This window comes from Thunnus maccoyii, chromosome 15 (assembly GCF_910596095.1).
Source record: "Thunnus maccoyii chromosome 15, fThuMac1.1, whole genome shotgun sequence".
NCBI classification, from domain to species: domain Eukaryota; kingdom Metazoa; phylum Chordata; class Actinopteri; order Scombriformes; family Scombridae; genus Thunnus; species Thunnus maccoyii.
In genome coordinates this window covers 18,110,595-18,128,246 of record NC_056547.1, presented here as the reverse complement: position 1 = coordinate 18,128,246, position 17,652 = coordinate 18,110,595, and the positions used below count along the sequence as shown (strand labels likewise).

Genomic DNA, 17,652 nt, shown 5'->3' with positions numbered 1-17,652 from the left:
ACAATTATTGTCTCATTTGTTCATGAAGTTTGGTGAAAAAAGAGCAAAGATCTAACTAGCATTAGTGAAAACACCTGTGTGGGTTTGCAGGGCCTTTGATTATCTATTTAAATAATAATAATCCCATAATGACAATGCTATCATCACATGTAATCCCACAAATTACATGTGATGATAGCAAATCAAACATTTAAAATAATTTCATAGCTTAATCTGAATAATCAATGATTATTTCAAACAGGGTAAAATCTGGATCCAACACATAGATCATGTTTAGATGAAGTAATGAAATTAAGAAAAATTAGTGTCTCTATGTAGCATCAGTAAACAAAAAAAATGCAGTTAATAAAATAATGCAGGCAAGATATTTTTTAAAGATTTTCATTTATAATTAACAATTACACAATTTATACTCTGACATTATACATATTTACAGAAATAACATTCAAGTAGTTGTTATGTGTCATTCATAAGTCAGTAGGAAGCATTATTTATAAAAGCATCATATGAATGATATTAAATTACATTGTCTTCAAAGCTCTGGAACTGTTAAACTCCACTGATTGCTAAATTATCAATGCACTGTAGTCTTTATCCATAAATACAGAGAACACTGAAGAGGGTGTGTGAAGCTAACATGTTTGATCAAGCTAAAGTCACACGTTGTCCTGGTTTAAATGTGACTGACTGAAAAGATTTTCCATCTTCAGCACCTCCAAAGGCTTCATACCTAAGAAAGAAAACAATCAAAAAACAGATTAGTAGTCCGTTTATAATATATATATGCACACATCATATCTCCAGACTGTCATCTTAAAACACTAAATCCCAGCTCTGACTATATATAGATATTTGGTCCTTCACTTGACACCTTAGAGATGAGTCAGCAGCTGTATATAGTTAGTTGACTGCGCAATTTCTCTTCTCCAGCTCAGCTATAATTCCAGTGAACCCTCAAAATACACAACAAAGTAATTGCTCAATATTGTGAGAAGGTTTGTAATATTGACTCATATTTCTTTTTTGCTGCTGTTTCATGACAGCTGTGAAACACCAACTTTGTTATGCTCTTCATTTCTTCCTCTAGGTGAGACTTTAAATGGCTCATTATATGCTTGGTGAATTTCATAGCATATTGAAGCTATTAAAAAAAACACTTTTTTTCCCAAAGCTAATGGACAACTGTGAAAATATTTTTTAAATTTATGGAGAGGAAACTGTTCCAGTGGTTTCATCTATGACCATTAGTGTCATTTGTATCGTTGTGACTGTTGCAGTGATGGCGGTGTCCTGATACTCACAGTTTTGTGTATTTGTTCCAGTCGGCTTTGCTCAGAGATGGTCTGGTCACAGCCAGGGCAGAGTTCACGTGAGTTAGACACAGCAGCAGCCCCGACTGGCTGGAGGCTGAATGCACCCGGACACACTCCTCCTACACACAAACACACACAGAGTACTGTACAAGAGTAATAATGCACACAGTAGCAACATTTGGTGCTACAGTAGCCATGAGTGGAGTAGTATGAAGTAGAATAGAAGATAAGTATTACAAAGAGTGATATATAACTGACTCCTAAAGACTTAAAATAAGTATTGAACAGAGCCATAAAGACTTACATTGGTTCTCCTGTAGTTGTTCTTGATGTTATTGATGTCTTGTTGGAGGCGCTCCAGCTGCTCTGGGCCGAGCTCTTCATAGCCACTCTGAAGGGAGGACATATAGGCGGGGGGCAGTGAGCTACCGGCGTCACGAACCGATGCTCCTGTGAAGTCATGGGTCATTGAGTCGGGTCCAGAGACACAATGAGAGTTCTGTGAAGGGCGGCAGAAGAAAGAAAATGGACACAAAAAATGAATTCAGAAATATCAAACCACTGCATTTAGGACCTTTTAAATGCACAGGCTTGTGTTAATCAGTGTACTGTGTATCTAGTATTTCAATATCACTACTGAAGACTGAAGTCAGAACTGAATTTTGTAAATGTTGAGGTCTTTGGCCACACAAGTTTCTACAAAGTTTGCTGAATTAATTTGACAACATGTTTTGTTTGCTTTGGGATCACTGTAGTATTGTCGCTTTAGAATTAAATCAAGTCAGAGCGCTTGTTCCTAACCATGCTCAGTTAACTCAAGTTTTGCCCACAGGAATTAGCTGCAAATTGAATTAGATATTGCTTATGGACTTAAGTCTGTTAGCAGAGCTAATAGATTAATTGTGCATGCACAGAGGACTATGAAGCCTTTTTAATGAATAGTTCAGCATTTGGAGAAATATACACATAGTATTTGCTTACTCTCCAAGACTGATATGACAGGATTGATATCAATTACATGTCTAAGCACTGAGCTGGAAAATGTGCATCATTAGCTAAAGCTAGTCTGGCTCTGTCCAAAGTTCAAAAATACACTTACCAACCCAAATAGAAATTTTAAAATGACAATTTGTGATTTTCAGAGGAGTTATGCACTGCAACTATTTCTTAAACAAAATTGATACAAATGAGAGCTTGTGAGTGTTGAATGTTGGAAGGTGTTTTTTTCACTTTGGACAGAGCCAGGCTAGCGTTTTTCCCAACTTCAAGTCTTTATGCTAGGTAGGCTAACCATGTCCTGATTCCATCCAGGGGTCTGTATCATGAGGCAAGTTCAAATTAGTGGGTTACTTGGCTTCAGTGAGCCTAATATTGGCAATCCTGGATAACAAGTATCACCAAACTGGCTATCAAGGGACTCGGTTAACTCCACGACTGTGTTCATCATCAGGACCGTATATGAAGCACTTCATATGACATGAGATAGACCTGTGAACTTATTTTTTGCTGCTGCAATAATCTGATATGGTGAGGTTAAAGATGTCATTCTCATGTCTGTGCATGAGATATCAGTCTTATGCACAGACATGAGATTGACATCCCAGCTTGCTCTGGAACAGCTAATAGCAATATAAAGCTATGACCTCATTATTAGCTTGCAGCAATGTAATGTGCATGATTTACATTTTGTGGAATTATATAGCATGTTATGTAGGAATGAGTGCAGTGCATTTTAAGGTTGTGGTTTCAGACTAGATTGATTTTAAGTTTTGTTTGTCTTTGACCTCTTATATCTAAATAAAATATTGCTTAAAAAAACTTTCTGGTGTTTTGCCAGCACTGCTTACCAATCCTGAAATTGGTGAATTCCCCAACTCTGACTCGTACGAACTTCCAAAGTAGAGTCTCCAGACGTTGCCGCAGTGATGTTCATCTTCTGCTTGGAGGTCACTGGGCTCCAGGAGAACCATGGACTGGTCCAGGCTCATGGCTTGGTCCCCCTCCCCCACTGAGTCATCTGAGCCACTGCTGTGGTTGGAGCCACTGCTGTGGTTGGGGAACATCATGGAGGACAGGCTCATGTCGCTGTCGGAGCCAGACGTCAGCTCCTGCGAGTGTAACACAGAAACAGAAAGGCAGACAAATCTTAGTTACACAAGTAAAAGACAACAGGTTAAAATTAATTTAGTTTAAGCTCATTCCGCCTCTGGCAGCCCTTACTGTTGAAGTTTTTTCAATTATATCCTTGTCACCATGGTTGGGGATAATTTGAATTATGTTGTAAACTGATAATGGATTCACAAGTACAGAGGCTCACATTCTGTTGTGCATACAAAACTCCTCATTTAATTAGCCTTGAGGGACAAAAAATAACGGTGCTTGGCTGCTTCAACATGAACCATAAATAACTTGAAAGTGGACAGGCCGACAGTTTCCTGTCTCTCTGCCTGTCTCTGCTTTAGCAGCCCAAGGTAACCTCATCCCAACACAACAAGCTCATCAGTGGTGGCACCTTTGAAATACAGCAGACTTACATGTGGTGTGCTGTTGCTCAGGCTGTTGTTGACAGCCTCCAGCTGGGCGTTGTAGAGCAGGGCTTTCAGGTCTGCCCCTGTAAACTGCTCTGTTGCTGCTGCCAGCTGTTCCAGGTCCACATCAGTAGCCAGCAGGATGCCGATGCTCAGAGCCTTCAGAATCTCTATACGAGCCTCCTGGAAACAGTTTAATAGTTGGATTTAACGCCAAGGACCAGATTTGTATCATCACTGAACAGTATTTGGGTTTAATTTCAGGATTTCTACACGGAATTAATATTGTAGTGTTATTAAAACTGTTACTGAGTGTTTGTCTGTTTTGCTTTTTTTTTTTTCAAATCAACAGACCAGATCAGGGGGAGGGCAGTAGAGGGACTTGTCCAGTCGTCCGGGTCTCAGCAGGGCTGGATCGATCAAATCAGGCCGACTGGTGGCTGCAAGCACATATACACCTACAAACACAAACATGAAGGATTCTCATTCATTTAAATTAGAAACACAACTACTTTATGCAGAATACTGCTGTATGACTCACCTTGCAGTCCCTCCACACCATCCAGCTGGGTGAGGAGCTGATTGACCACACGGTCGGTCACCCCCGTGCTGTCGTGGCCCCTCCTGGGGGCCAGAGAGTCAAACTCATCGAAGAACAGGATGCATGGTTTAGCAGCCTGTGCTCTGGAATTGACAAAGAAAATTATTCCCACTACATGAATGGCTGTTACTGGGATTTATAATTGCTATCAAATATCTGATGTTACTCATTATAATTAGCAGCTAAAAAGATCAGCTAGAGTCATAATAATAAAGTTGAGATGTGCTGTTGGAATGAGTGGAAATGTTCACCAACCTTTGGAAGACGTCACGGACTCCCTGCTCACTGGCTCCAATGTACTTACTCAGAAGTTCAGGTCCCTGGGGAGAAGTAAAAATCCTGTGTCACTGAAGATACATGGTGCTCTGATAAATACACAGTATTCTTGTTGATGGTCAGAGCCAAAGCCCAACTTACCTTGATGCTGATGAAGTTCATACCACTGTCTTTGGCTACAGCCCTGGCTAGCAGGGTCTTCCCTGTGCCAGGAGCTCCATACAGCAATACTCCTGAGCGATGGCGAATAGGAAGGTTGGAGAACAGGATGGGATACTGCAACAAACCAAAGTTATTATGAATATGTAAAGAAATTATGATATATTTCATTTCTGTTGATCTGTGTAAAATAATATCCTTGCATCTACTGTTATTTAATGTAAAATGTATAATAGTTATCTCTTCCTAAAAGCCATATCATTTCATATTATTTCATGCTGTTGTGAAGAACACTGCACTATACAGTGAAATAATCATCACTAACATTGCAGTCTTGAACCTACAAAAACAGATTTTTGGCCATTTTTTTGGTGGCAGCTCCTTTTATTGTATTATAATTACATCTGCATATATCACTTAAGTGCGGTCATCCACACATGGAGACTACTCATTGCTTAAGTTTACAACAATTACCCACAAAGAGGGTGTTTAATAGTAAATGGTTTTGACCTGTTTTCAAGTCACAGTGAATCTTCCATCTGAATGAAAACAGAAAACATCAGATTTTCTTATTATTAGCTACACTGCTGACACTGACCTTAGCAGGGAGCATTATGGTGTCCATTAGCTGCTGTCGCACATCTCTCAGCCCTCCCACCCTCTCAAGCCCACCTCCACTCGGGGTATGGAGGTCTGCCCCCCACAGCGAGGGAGGTGTGAATCCTTTGAGAGCCTGTGCAAAGTCCCTCCATGACAGACACACACCTGAAAGATTAAAAGAGAGAAAATTACACACAAATTACTTTGAAATGGCACAATATAATGACATTAGCTTAATTAGAGACATAAAATGATGAAGAGTTCAAAGGAACAAACACCTAGAAGTGATTTTTTATGTCACTTTATTATGAATTCTATAATTTTAGTGAGTCTTTGGTACCTTGTTCACTGTGTCCTCTTTGTACAGTGTTGGCATGGACAGCTCTCTCCAGCAGCAGTACCAGGTCTTGAGGCGTGTATCCCTCCGTCTCCCTGGCAACAACTCCTAGGTCAAGAGTCTGTAAGGTCTCCTCAGATAGGCTAGACCTCCTGAGGATCAGACGGCGCAGGATCTCTGCTCTCTGGGCCTGCAAACAATGACACATAGGCTGTTGGTTTCTTACCTCTTACCTTTCTCCGTGTGTATGTGCGTATATCTCTGTGTGCTGACCTGGTCTGGCGGTTGGATGTGTGCGAAGCCCTGCACGAAGTGGGACCCCTGTACCTCTGTCAACAAGGGGTGGAGGGAGTGTTCGCTCTTGCTGGTGATGATGAGACATACCAGGCTGGAGTGAACTATCACCTCATCCACCACATCCTTCAAACCTGCAGCCACAAACAGACAAGAAGAACCAGCATCAAGAACTGTAATGGTTATCAGTTCCGTCTGTACTCATACATGACAACAAAACTTCCCCCACACACATACAAAGTACAGGATTTATGAGTTACTCTGTGCAATGTGCTGTTGAAGCAGCGCCTCGGGGCCGTGCTCGTGCTCTGGTGAGGTCTGTGCCCCTGTCATATGATCGAGGTCATCAAGTAGAACAACAGAGGGCTGCTTCCACTCCGCCTGTTCAAAAATATCCTGCAGCATCTGTCTCACAGTTTCTGCCCTTTTGCCTGAAGAAAAAAATCAAACAACATGACTTTGATGATAAATTCAATGTAATTTCAACTACTCTTCTTCAATGCAATGCATGTTCATAGAGTATATGTCGACCTTGTAGATTTTTGCAGTCCACCACTTCCACATGTGCATCAAGATCTTCTCTAGCTTTCCTGCACAGGGCTCGGGACAGAGTGCTCTTTCCACTCCCCTGTAAAGACACAAAACAACAGAGCATATGTTACATAGTGCACAAAACAGCATTCAGTTACTTGATTACTTTGCTTCCTTATGAACCTGCCAACATTAGTAGAGATATCTGTGTTGTGAGAAGCAATATTCAAATAAATATCACTGTAATTAATGGAATTAGATACCTTAACACCAGTGATGAGTAGTGCTCCACCTTGGAGTCCCTGTCCAGTGGTACCCAGCTCCCTTGATAGGGGACTAGCCAGAAGGCTGTGGGAGATGAACTCAAATCCAGTGTTGCTAAGCTCATTGATCCCACTGAGCAAAGACAAAGTATTAAGAAATATGAAGAGGAGGGAATACTGAATAAAACTGTTGCTTAAACCATACACAGGCTCACAAAAGAAGCTACAAACTTACCCAAGAATAGTGAGAGAGGGAAGCTCGGGGTTAGGTATTTTAGCTTCAGTTTTCACGGCTGGCATGGTTACTGGCTCTCTGTCTACCTGAGAGTGAAACACAGCACCAGAGAGGCTTTTAAGAAATTATGTTTCATCTATCATCAGCGCAGAATAAAGTACAGGAACACATATGGAATCTGCATTAGAATATTGACGGGCAAATGAAAATAAACACATTCTAGTACCTGTATATTTTCCTTCTGTATAACAGATGATGCTAGTAGAAACAGCTGGTCTGGAGGATCGCTCTCTGGTTCCGGTTTCAACACAGTTAAAGCAAACTCTAACTTTGCTGTAATTTTTTTTTTTTTAAAAAGGGAGGAGAACAGTTATGTTTTATTACAGATGTAATTTTGATGTAGCAAACATATTATGATTTTTAGCCTTTGGTTTTCAACATTTTGGGGACTCCCATCGGCAAATTTGTCTGTATATGATTTATGAGGTCATTTCTGTTAAACTTGTGAAAGAAATACACAAATTAATCACCATCGGTTCCATGTAGGAGGATGGTGCCAAACCGTGCGGTCAGACAGGCTAAAGGTTCATGACTCTGGGTATGCAGCCAACCGAGGAACGCTGTCTGGATCTCCTCATCGTCCTCCTCAGGCTGAGGAGATAATGTCAAAGATTACATGGACATAAGGGACAGACGTATATTATATGTTATGCAGCTTTGACAATTTAGCAATGTCAATACTAACAGCTGATCAAGTTAAATGTCTTATAATTGATCATTTACACCATAGACGGCAGCACTCACCAGTGGTTTCAGAGGCTGCAGGCGAATAGTGGAAGCTACTTTGATAGTTGATTTGACTGGCTTAATTCTTACTGCTGAATGTGGGATAATATTCAACTTGATGGCCAGGGGCTGTGGGATCTGGAAAAAAAAATTGTAACAGATATGATAGCATATAAAGAAGCAGACTGATCTAAAAATAAAAGAACTTAGTTAATCTGAAGTAAAAGGGGATAAATGGATTACATCTTTCTCTGTTAGACAACATACTCACCCATACTCTACCAGAGTGGATCGCTCCCTTGCTAGGACTTATCTGCTTGGCTGCCACCTTATCAATACCATGGCACACCACCCTGACCACCATGGTTTGTTCTTCTTTCACCTCCTCTTTTCCATTCGCAGTAGCAGCAACTTTAGTAACACTTGTGTTCTTCTTTTTCTCCATAGCCTGCTTTGCTCTTTCCCTCACTTCTTTAGGTGAGGGAACTTTGGAGAGCAGGCCATATGTCACTGGGGACTGACCTCCATTTAATCCGTGGCTCCAGGAAAATAAATGAATAACGCCAGTTGTAACGTGGCTTATGGTGCAAAGAGAGTCGGGAGGTGCACCGCATACTCTGTAGATAGAGTCAGTGAGGAGGGCGGGGATGTCGGGTACAGGAGGTAACTCTTTAACTGGGTCATAAGTACCCTTTATCATGTAGCGTAACAGGCCCTTCAGATCAGCTATGCCACCCCATTGGTGACTTTGAGGGACAGAGGAGGTACTTTCTAATGAGGATCCTGTGGGGTCTGACAGGTTTGACTGGCTGTGAGGATGATGGTTCTGACTGGTTCTCATCGGAGAACCACTGAGGTTGCCAATTCCAGCGCGACTTTTTGGAGAAACAATGAGTTCTGTGAACTGCTCCAGGCGACCATAGGGCACAGATGGTGAAAGTGATGCTGCACAGAGTTAAAAAATAGATTGCACTGTGTTCATGAGTACAGTCTATGGATATAACCAAGTCATAACATTTTAACTAGTTGGAACAGAAGAGCCAAAGTATCTCCATATTGTTTGGTATCTTTCTGCACATACATTTTTCACTTTGACACAACACAAAGAGCAGTGTAATGAATAATTGCACAACTCTGACCTATTTGAATGTAGATGGCTGTGTGGCTGTCTACCCACACAGGAAACACGGCATCTTGGAAGACCACTCTGATCTGATCCAACAGCTGCTGCTCCAGTGCAGCACTGTGGAGCTCCTGGGGGTGTCAATCAAAGAAAAATGATGATAGAACATTTTTTCTCAGTGTGTTTTTAGGTCACCAGCTTTTCCCTGGTGGGTTCTTTTTTTTTTTTTTTTACAGGGAACATCATGCTCTAATGATCTTCAGAAGAGTTTCAGGGAATTTGACCAAACTGTTGCTGTCAGAAAGGACATTAACATACAGTACCAGTCAAAAATTTAGACACATTCTGGGAAGATGTCTTTGACTGGTACTGTACATTCTGTACTTCTACTGTGAAGACATTAGGGTACAGATTACTATAAGCACCCACCAAGATCTCCCAGTCATCAGACGACAGAGGCTCCACAAACACTTGATGTACTGATGAGACCTGGTGACATGGTCTCAGGAAGCCCTGAGGGAAAACACACAACTAGTCAGTACAAACACATGGTCAGTCTAGAGGGTAACTGACTTTTACTGTCAACAGACTACCAGTTTGTACCATCTACTGTTGCACAGAATATACTAGAGCACAGGACTAATTCCTCACTGTGGAGCCCTACAGTACCTGTTCTCCATCTCTCAGGCCCAGCCTCTCTCCCAGTTGTCGACACAACTCCACTTGATGGCTGTCGAGGCTAGAGGAGGTTCTGTTTTGAGTCCAGCTGAGGAACACTGGAGATCCATGGCCCCAGGACAACTCCAAAGCCTGGTTCTGAGACAGACACAAAGCACATGTTCTTTTTGTTCACCCTAGTGCCTTATCGTCCTTTTTCTGCCAACAAACAGGTTCCCCTCATTCAAGTCACTTTACACAGCTTAGACTACCAATCAATGAACACAGAGCTGATTTCAAACAGAAAAGGAGAACTATCTCAGGTCTGCTCCTTCATATGATATCACACAACTGACATCTGAAAGACTGTGTTCTTCACACATTTATTAAGATGCTAATGGAATACAAGACAATGCAGTCATTTATAAGAAAGTATCGGCATGTACACAGTCTCCTGCTCCAATTCTAATGTAATGCTTTGTCACCACCAAGTGAGACTGGAAGGGAACTACTACAAAAAATGGTTAAGTCAAAATGGAAACCAGTAGTGAAAATACTAATTACCACTGACATCCTTGATAGGATGTAGGATGGATGTTTCATTTGTCCACTCACTGTTACCATTTACCGTCCTTTTACACTCACGTTGACTCATGTATTATAAATACAGTGTATCCAATTCTCTGATAAAATTGTCATAACAAAAAATCAGCACTGCATGGTACTAACCCTGTTATATGTAAGCAAAAACTATTTGTAAGGTCCTATATTGCATTTATGTAAACTCATCTATTAAAGCACAAGATAGTTTTTTATTAGGAGTTAAACATGCAGAGAATGAAGGGTCACTTTTACTATTTTCACAAGTGAATGAGTTAACCGACAGTAACATATGGCAACATACACTGGATATTTTATTCTGATGCTGGTACTTATATATTAATATTTATATTTATTGTAACTCAATTGCTGCTGACTGAGTTTGTCTTCTAGTTCATCTTTTCTTATCTACCTATTATTCTAGACATGTTGTCTATTTTTCTTTTGCACTGTTTTGGTCGCGGGGAAAAACATTTCGTTTTCATGTATGCAAACACACAAAAATAACAAATAAAGGATCCTTGAAATAATAATTCCACAACGAACAAACACAAGAACATTTGTTTTCGTTAACATTTCTGTGTTTTTGTTTCACCAAACTGAACTTCCACTATTATTAGCTGCCTGGATAAGTTAGCTAGCTAAGCTAACTTACCTCGTTCAGGGAGAGATGTGAAACCAACTTGTAGGGGAGGTGAAGAAAGCAGTTTTTTGTGTTGTTAAAAACAACCGTTACGGGTTGGATGCCCTGATTGCTAAACATAGCCGTCACATAGCCTGACTAACTGTAAATGCCACACAGGTTGGTCTGCTGACGTTAAATGTGCAACAAACTCATAATCGATCGATGTGCTCTGACTGTGTTTACTTAACTAGACAAAAGTAGCTGATATCCAGAGACCATCGAGCTGCTTCTTCTTCTTTTATTTTAGGTTTATTGGCGGTTGGCAATCAACGAATTGATGCATTTACGCCACCAACTGGTGGAGTGTGGATCAGAAAGTCTAGTATTTACAATATTCACATAAAAAAATTCATCTTCTCAGTCAAATTAGTTAGACTAGGAGACTGAAAGGATTTGATAACACTTGTTTTTTGAGTTCTTCTGTAGAATATCTATTAAATCAAAGTGTACTTTTATCTTTCTGAGGTTTTGAATCTCTATTATTATTATCATTGTTATTGTTTTTATTGTTATTATGCTTCTCTGTGTCTCTCTCCCCCTCCCTCCTTCTTTCTCTCTCAATCCAACCGGTCAAGGCAGATGGCCGCCCACCAACGGCCCAGTCCTGTTTGATGTTTCTTCCCATTAAAGGGGACTTTTTCCTTGCCAAGTGCTTGCTCTTGGGGAAATTGTTGGGTCTCTAAATTAAAGAGTATGGTCTAGACCTGCTCTATGTGGAAAATGCCCGAAGATAACTTTTATTATGATTTGGCGCTATATAAATAAAAATTGAATTGAACTGAAAATTGAATTGAATCAGATGCCTTCTTTCTGTCTCATATTTCTGACAGTGTAGCGTAACATGCTGTGCTGTTTCCTCTTGCCCACAGTATTCACATCTGCCTGTATTATGTTTACCTATTTTGAATAGTGTACTGTTTGGTCCTGTGTGTCCAAATCTAAGTCTTGATGTTATTGTCTCATCTCTCCTTTTCCTTCCTGCACACATTTCTCCTACTTTCATTTGAACTCTGTAAACCCATCATCCGTTCCTCTCTTCCTCCCATTGCTTTTTCCATCTTTCCTTCAATCTCTGCTTAATAATACTCTTAAATTTCTGTCTTGCTGACGCTAACTGCCAAAGCAGTGTGATGATTTTTTGTGACCTCCCTTGCAACCTTATCCGCCATTTCATTTCCTTTGGTACCAATATGTGCCAGTAACCATAAAAACATTACTGCAAGATCCATTATTTGAATTCTGTATAATGTTTGTTGTACTTTTATCAAAATGTCTGGTCTGCTGTCTGAATGACTGTACTGTAAACTGGCTAGAGATGACCTTGAATGAGAACAAATGATTGCTCTCAATGGTCTTGTATCTTCTATCCACTGCACTGCTGACAATATTGCAAGCATTTCTCCTGTGTAAACTCATAATTCCTCACTGATCCTATTCCCTACTTTGAGATGAAACTCTGGAACAATAAATACTACTTTTTTATCTTTATTTTTTTGTGTTTGTTAGTTTAAGGGAACAGATAACTCTGATTCACACTCCAGCATAGTAAGTGGAGATAATGCTTCTTAACGCTGGTTGTCATAAAACAGAAAAAGAAGAAGAACAAAATATTTCACACTGTAATCAGGAGATAAGGGGGAGACATTTACATTTAATTCAAAACAGCATAAGCAGTGTAAGACACAGGGGAGGGAACAGAAAAGAAGAGGTCATAATAACAAGATTAAGAATAGGACACAGCAATCTACCACAGCACACTTCATGTTATAGGTAAGCATCCAACCAGTCTTTGTGACCATTGTGAACTGCAATAAATATATATCAGAAAGGACATGATGGAGGAAATGGAAAGATTAGGGATAACAGGAACAGGATTAAAGAACATACTGGAGTGTGGGGGGCAGAAGAGAACAAAGCTGATAGGAGAAATGTAACAATCAGAACACTGTAGGAGTTAATTGACTCCAGCAGATGGCAGTAATGCGACGACATGGAAGCCAACTGCCGTCCGTTAAAACACCAAAGAAGAAGAAGAAACTGTTTCCTGAAACATGGCGGCCCCTAGCAACAACAACTCAGGCTGTTGGGGAGTCCCAGAGGTTTACAAACACCACGAACAGCGGAAAGTATGCATTTCTCGACCAAAATATAGAGAAGGAAGAAAAGCTAAATCTGTTAAGGTAAGAGTACGTTACTATCTGTAAATATCAAGAAGGAAAAGACACAATATATCTGAAGCTATGAGGCACTGCGACTCCTAACTATAGTGTAGCTTAAATCTATTAAAGTTATATAAAAACTACACAGATAACCTGTCCACCCATAATCGTCCTACCCGAAGTACTGAGAATACTGTTGTCTTTTCTCCTACAATGTAACTTAACGTAGAGTTTCAAGTGTCTGCGGTCAGCTGTTGACATTAAGTTTTGTGTGTTGTCAGGTGTACACTATCAACTTAGAGTCCCGTTACCTGATGGTCCAGGGGGTCCCAGCTATCGGAGTGATGACAGAGCTGATCCAGCTGTGTGCCCTGTACGGAGCTGTGGAGGAGTACAGGCCCCTGGACGAGTATCCAGCTGAGGCGTTCACAGAGGTTTATCTTGTCAAGTTCCAGAAACTCACCAGTGCCAGGTTCATGATGAAGACGACCTTGTCAACCATACTGCATCACTGGCAACAGGGAAAAGACCTTCTGAATCAGCCTGTTTCAATTTCTCTGTTTCAGAGCAGCCAAACGACACATGGATGAGAAGAGCTTCTTTGGTGGTGTGCTGCATGTGTGCTACGTCCCTGAATATGAGACTGTGGAGGACACCAGACTGAAGCTGCAGGACCGGAGGAGATACATAATAAGGGCGGCTCAGAATAAAGGTACATTTTGACATCAAATATAAATGTACTCTAAAAGAAGCTTGTTGCACACAGGTTTTTAAGGCACATACACATACACTAGCCCTGAAAAAACCTTACTTTGAGTAAAGCCTTGTTTTTTGTGTGTGTTCGTCTCAGCTTTCTGTTGCTGTTTGTTTTGTTTTGGAATTTTTTTCTTCTCCCTCCTTTTCTTCCCCTCTCAGATATTACTATTGAAATAGTTGCTGATTAATTTTCTCTTGATCGACTAATCGATTGATTAATCATTGCTGCTCTAGTTGGAATGATAATTAAACCTGAATTTGAACTATTTGTTGATACTATGTTTTCTCTTATATTATTGCTACAAAGCCAGAGAAAAGGAAGAGGAGCAGGCAGTGAACAAGGAGCCCACACCATCAGACACCACATCAGAGAAGATCACTGCCAGACACGAGCAAACATCTGACTGTGATAATACAGGAGAGAGTTCAAATGTGGGCCATTATTCAAGCTTTCCTTTACTGCCGTTACCTCCCCAGGAACATCATTACTACGGACATAAAAATCAACTTGGGACTTTAACAACAGAGGACAAAATGGGGACATTACATAATGCCATCATTGACACAAAACAGCAGCCAGAGCAGAGTTCAAGCTCCAGCCAAACGTCTTCACATAAAGACAGAGACTCAGAGCACAGACTGGCCTCTGCAGTCAGATTTGTACCAAGGACTACACACTTGGAGAACAGAAAACGCAAGATGGAAGAGGTTGCGGAGCACTCACTGACAGACGTTACCGGCAAAAATGAGCCACTAATCGGGCCCAAACTACCAGACCAACCTAAACTGGACATGGAGGATGTATCGTTGAACACAACTGTCAGCCTGATCAGGAACACAATGAAACAGGTTAGCCCATATCTGATGTTTTAATAGGAATTCGGAACAACATGAGTTATTCATTGTAGTCTAAATGTCGTAATTTATATCCGTAAAATCAATGTCATCTTTTGTAGGTGGGATCTGTTCCTGACGTCAAACCAGTGGAGAAAAAGATGAAACCACGTCGCCGGATTTGATCAAACCAGCTGTCTTGGTGTTGGACAACCACCAAAAATGAACATTCAAATTGTTTCTTTTGGCAACTTCTTTTAATTTACACATTTTGCATCAAAGTGGAAACAGCTATTAACAATTTTATTAAAGAATATGCAGCTGAAAGTGCACACGACTATTATTTCACCATTGGTCCAGTTGATCATGAAATACGTGCTGCTCAAATATCTCAATACCCTAAAAATAGAAGGAAAACAGAACATAAGATTAAGAATATTTGACTTGGAAATTTAAGCTGTTACGGTTTTCAAAGGCCTTTTAATCTGTGATTACCGTGGAGTCGGGGAGGCAGGTTCCAAAAGCTTCAAGCAACAGGTTCTCCTCTCTCACTGCATTCTCAAAGTCTGCAAAAGACAACCTGCCATCATGGTCATGGTCCTATGAATGGAAACAACATTGGAAACGTGCTTGTGGTCAACTTCTCTTTCATCAAGGTGTTAATAAATTAGAACGTTATGTACAGAGAATTATCTTACATATTGCCTCCATGAAGCATTAAAATGTGAAGCTCGTTTGGAGCTTTGATTGTGCAGAAATAACTCAGGTTTGTACAAATAGACCATGATGTTTGAGCAGTAAACGTCTCACCATCTTCTTCAGTGTGATCTCCACCAAGTCTTTGATTCCCTCATCAGGGTCCTCCTCAATGGGCTGTCTGATGAGGCTGTTCTTCAGCATATGAAACATCTCCTCCCTGGAGATGTAGTTGTCACCATTCAAGTCGTACACATGAAAGCAGTCTGAGGCGTGAAAACAGAGAAGGGTTATTAGTTGGATAATACATTGTTACTCAGATTTATTACGTGTATGTATGCATGTTTAGCCCTGAAAGTCAGATTGAGAACTTACATTTTATTTTTTCATCCAAGGTCCCACGAAGAAAAACCGACAGCCCCTCAACCCACTCCTTCATACTAATAAAGCCGTCATTGTCTTTGTCAAATGTCCTGAAGACTGGAGGACAGATCATTAGCGATATTCAGAGCATGTTTATGTAACCAGACAGTCATAAGGACTCTAAATGACTGCAGGCTATTTGTGAATCATTGTTTCTGTCCTTGGAAATATAAAATGACTCATATTTTGCAAAATATCAGTCAGCAATAGACAGATAGCAGTGGAAGAAGTATTCAGATCCTTTACTTATGTAAAAGTACTAATACAACAATGTAAAATACTCCATTATTAGTAAAAGTCCTGCCTGAAAAATCCTACTTAAGTAAAAGTACATAAGTATTATCAGTTTGATGTAGTTAAAGTATTGCAGTAAAAGTAGTGGTTTGGTCCCTCTGATTGATATATTATTATATATGACGTCATTAAATTATTAATATTGAAGCATCAGTGTTAGAGCAGCATGTTACTGTTGTAGCTGCTGGAGGTGGAGCTAGTTTGAACTACTTTATATACAGTTAGCTCAGTTTAGTACAGTGGTTCCCAACCTAGGGGTCGGGCCCCTCCAAAGGGTCATCAGATAAACCAGAGGGGTCGTGAAATGATTAATGGAGAGGAAAGAAGAACAACGTTCTAATAAACAAATCTGTTTTCAGTTTTTAGACTTTTTTATCTAATCTTTGATTTTTGCTGAAATATTGGATCATTTGAACATTTATTGAAATTAAACCACGTGAGAAGTTTAGAGAGAAAAATCACTATTTGGTGGAGCTGTTAACAGCTCATAGACATCTGAAATGTGACCCCGACTACACACTGCTTTTTGTAAAACATCAAAAGTCAAAAAGGTTGGAAACCACTAGTTTCATCTTTAACAATGTGTTGTATTTTAAAAGCTTGTTATATTATCCATTGTGTCAAATCTTCATCTGAAAAGTAACTAAAGCTGTCAGATAAATGTAGTGGAGCAGAGAGTACAATATTTCCCTCTGAAATGTAGTGGAGTGGAAATATAAAGTAGCATCAAAAGAAAATACTCCATTACATTACCAGTACAAGCACCTCAAAAGTGTACGTAAGTACAGTACTTGAGTAAATGTACTTAGTTACGGAGGCAGATTACCTCCATCCATGATCATGTCGTCAGTCATCCCAAAGCTGTTGTGCAGGATGCTCCTGAACCTGCCTCTGTCCAGGCCGCTGGCGGCTCTTCCAGGGACTGCCGGCTCCCCCAGCAGCACGTCAAACTCTCGGATAAGGCAGGCAACCTCTGTTTTATTGACTGAGATCATAAGAATAGACAATTTACATTTCCAAAGTAGCGTGTTTGCTAAATACAATACAAATCTATGCAGCGGAGGATGCACCTAGCTGGAACATTAGCTTAGTTTAGCACCAGATAATGAGGCAGAGTGGAGTTTAAATAATACTCACAGTGGTCCACTTGTTTTGAGATTGTTTCAGCCAGGGTTTGTATCAGTTTTCTGTTCATAGCAGACATTTCCGACATGTTTAGAAACAGGACTCAGGACAGGCAGAGCAGCAGTGGTCCGACCAGAGCGATGTTGACATGTCGTCGCCATGGCAACGGCGTAGCACCACTGCTTGAAAAGTTAAGTTTGTGCTGTTCAACAGCTCTCACATAAAGCAGGAGAAAAATATCTGCTGTGGCTGTACAAAGTAAATACATTTTCAAATGCCTGAACTATTTTTTTTGCATCTGTCAGTGTGATTTGTGCCTGCTCTTTCTCTGTTGGGAGTTTATTGAGAAAGCGCTCTCACAAATGTTATAATTTCTC

General features: G+C 40.4%; 3 protein-coding genes across 4 annotated transcripts; 1 reads left to right on the top strand and 2 right to left on the bottom strand.

Moving 5' to 3' along the window:
• Positions 1 to 365: 365 nt before the first annotated feature.
• Positions 366 to 11,231, bottom strand: pex1 (peroxisomal biogenesis factor 1). Of its 2 annotated transcripts, XM_042436494.1 has the most exons (24): positions 10,959 to 11,230; positions 9,716 to 9,862; positions 9,476 to 9,559; positions 9,063 to 9,177; positions 8,195 to 8,868; positions 7,942 to 8,061; positions 7,668 to 7,788; positions 7,364 to 7,470; positions 7,138 to 7,223; positions 6,903 to 7,035; positions 6,640 to 6,736; positions 6,369 to 6,539; positions 6,088 to 6,242; positions 5,818 to 6,004; positions 5,476 to 5,642; positions 4,860 to 4,994; positions 4,698 to 4,762; positions 4,383 to 4,525; positions 4,196 to 4,299; positions 3,848 to 4,024; positions 3,161 to 3,421; positions 1,618 to 1,812; positions 1,302 to 1,432; positions 366 to 730 (listed from the first exon to the last, which is right to left on the bottom strand). In XM_042436494.1, the coding sequence occupies exons 1-24, from the start codon at positions 11,064 to 11,066 to the stop codon at positions 646 to 648; spliced, it is 3,768 nt and encodes a 1,255-aa protein (XP_042292428.1). In that variant the 5' UTR covers positions 11,067 to 11,230; the 3' UTR covers positions 366 to 645. The 2 variants fall into 2 exon arrangements, with proteins under 2 accessions (XP_042292428.1, XP_042292429.1); XM_042436495.1 differs by lacking the exon at positions 366 to 730 and having other exon boundaries at positions 1,365 to 1,456; positions 10,959 to 11,231.
• A 1,788-nt stretch (positions 11,232 to 13,019) lies between these two features.
• Positions 13,020 to 15,067, top strand: rbm48 (RNA binding motif protein 48). The gene is made up of 5 exons (XM_042434481.1): positions 13,020 to 13,168; positions 13,429 to 13,619; positions 13,714 to 13,859; positions 14,211 to 14,752; positions 14,860 to 15,067. The coding sequence occupies exons 1-5, from the start codon at positions 13,040 to 13,042 to the stop codon at positions 14,920 to 14,922; spliced, it is 1,071 nt and encodes a 356-aa protein (XP_042290415.1). The 5' UTR covers positions 13,020 to 13,039; the 3' UTR covers positions 14,923 to 15,067.
• Positions 15,024 to 17,542, bottom strand: efcab1 (EF-hand calcium binding domain 1). Its single transcript, XM_042434482.1, has 6 exons — positions 17,288 to 17,542; positions 16,977 to 17,135; positions 15,809 to 15,913; positions 15,548 to 15,699; positions 15,233 to 15,337; positions 15,024 to 15,136 (listed from the first exon to the last, which is right to left on the bottom strand). The coding sequence occupies exons 1-6, from the start codon at positions 17,361 to 17,363 to the stop codon at positions 15,083 to 15,085; spliced, it is 651 nt and encodes a 216-aa protein (XP_042290416.1). The 5' UTR covers positions 17,364 to 17,542; the 3' UTR covers positions 15,024 to 15,082.
• Between the last annotated feature and the right edge of the window lie 110 nt (positions 17,543 to 17,652).

What these genes read in the sequence shown, in the direction of transcription:
- efcab1 (XM_042434482.1), bottom strand. Translation starts at nt 17,363, where the DNA reads ATGTCGGAAATGTCTGCTATGAACAGAAAACTGATACAAACCCTGGCT. An exon ending in CGACATGATCATGGATGGAG is followed by an intron (nt 15,914 to 16,976) that starts GTAATCTGCCTC and finishes TCTGTCCTCCAG; the next exon opens with TCTTCAGGACATTTGACAAA. An exon ending in CCTGCCTCCCCGACTCCACG is followed by an intron (nt 15,137 to 15,232) that starts GTAATCACAGAT and finishes TTCTATTTTTAG; the next exon opens with GGTATTGAGATATTTGAGCA.
- pex1 (XM_042436494.1), bottom strand. Translation starts at nt 11,066, where the DNA reads ATGTTTAGCAATCAGGGCATCCAACCCGTAACGGTTGTTTTTAACAAC. An exon ending in TCCACTCTGGTAGAGTATGG is followed by an intron (nt 8,062 to 8,194) that starts GTGAGTATGTTG and finishes TTTTTTTTCCAG; the next exon opens with ATCCCACAGCCCCTGGCCAT. An exon ending in TGGAACAAATACACAAAACT is followed by an intron (nt 731 to 1,301) that starts GTGAGTATCAGG and finishes TTTCTTTCTTAG; the next exon opens with GTATGAAGCCTTTGGAGGTG.
- rbm48 (XM_042434481.1), top strand. Translation starts at nt 13,040, where the DNA reads ATGGCGGCCCCTAGCAACAACAACTCAGGCTGTTGGGGAGTCCCAGAG. An exon ending in GAAAAGCTAAATCTGTTAAG is followed by an intron (nt 13,169 to 13,428) that starts GTAAGAGTACGT and finishes GTGTGTTGTCAG; the next exon opens with GTGTACACTATCAACTTAGA. An exon ending in AAGGGCGGCTCAGAATAAAG is followed by an intron (nt 13,860 to 14,210) that starts GTACATTTTGAC and finishes ATTGCTACAAAG; the next exon opens with CCAGAGAAAAGGAAGAGGAG.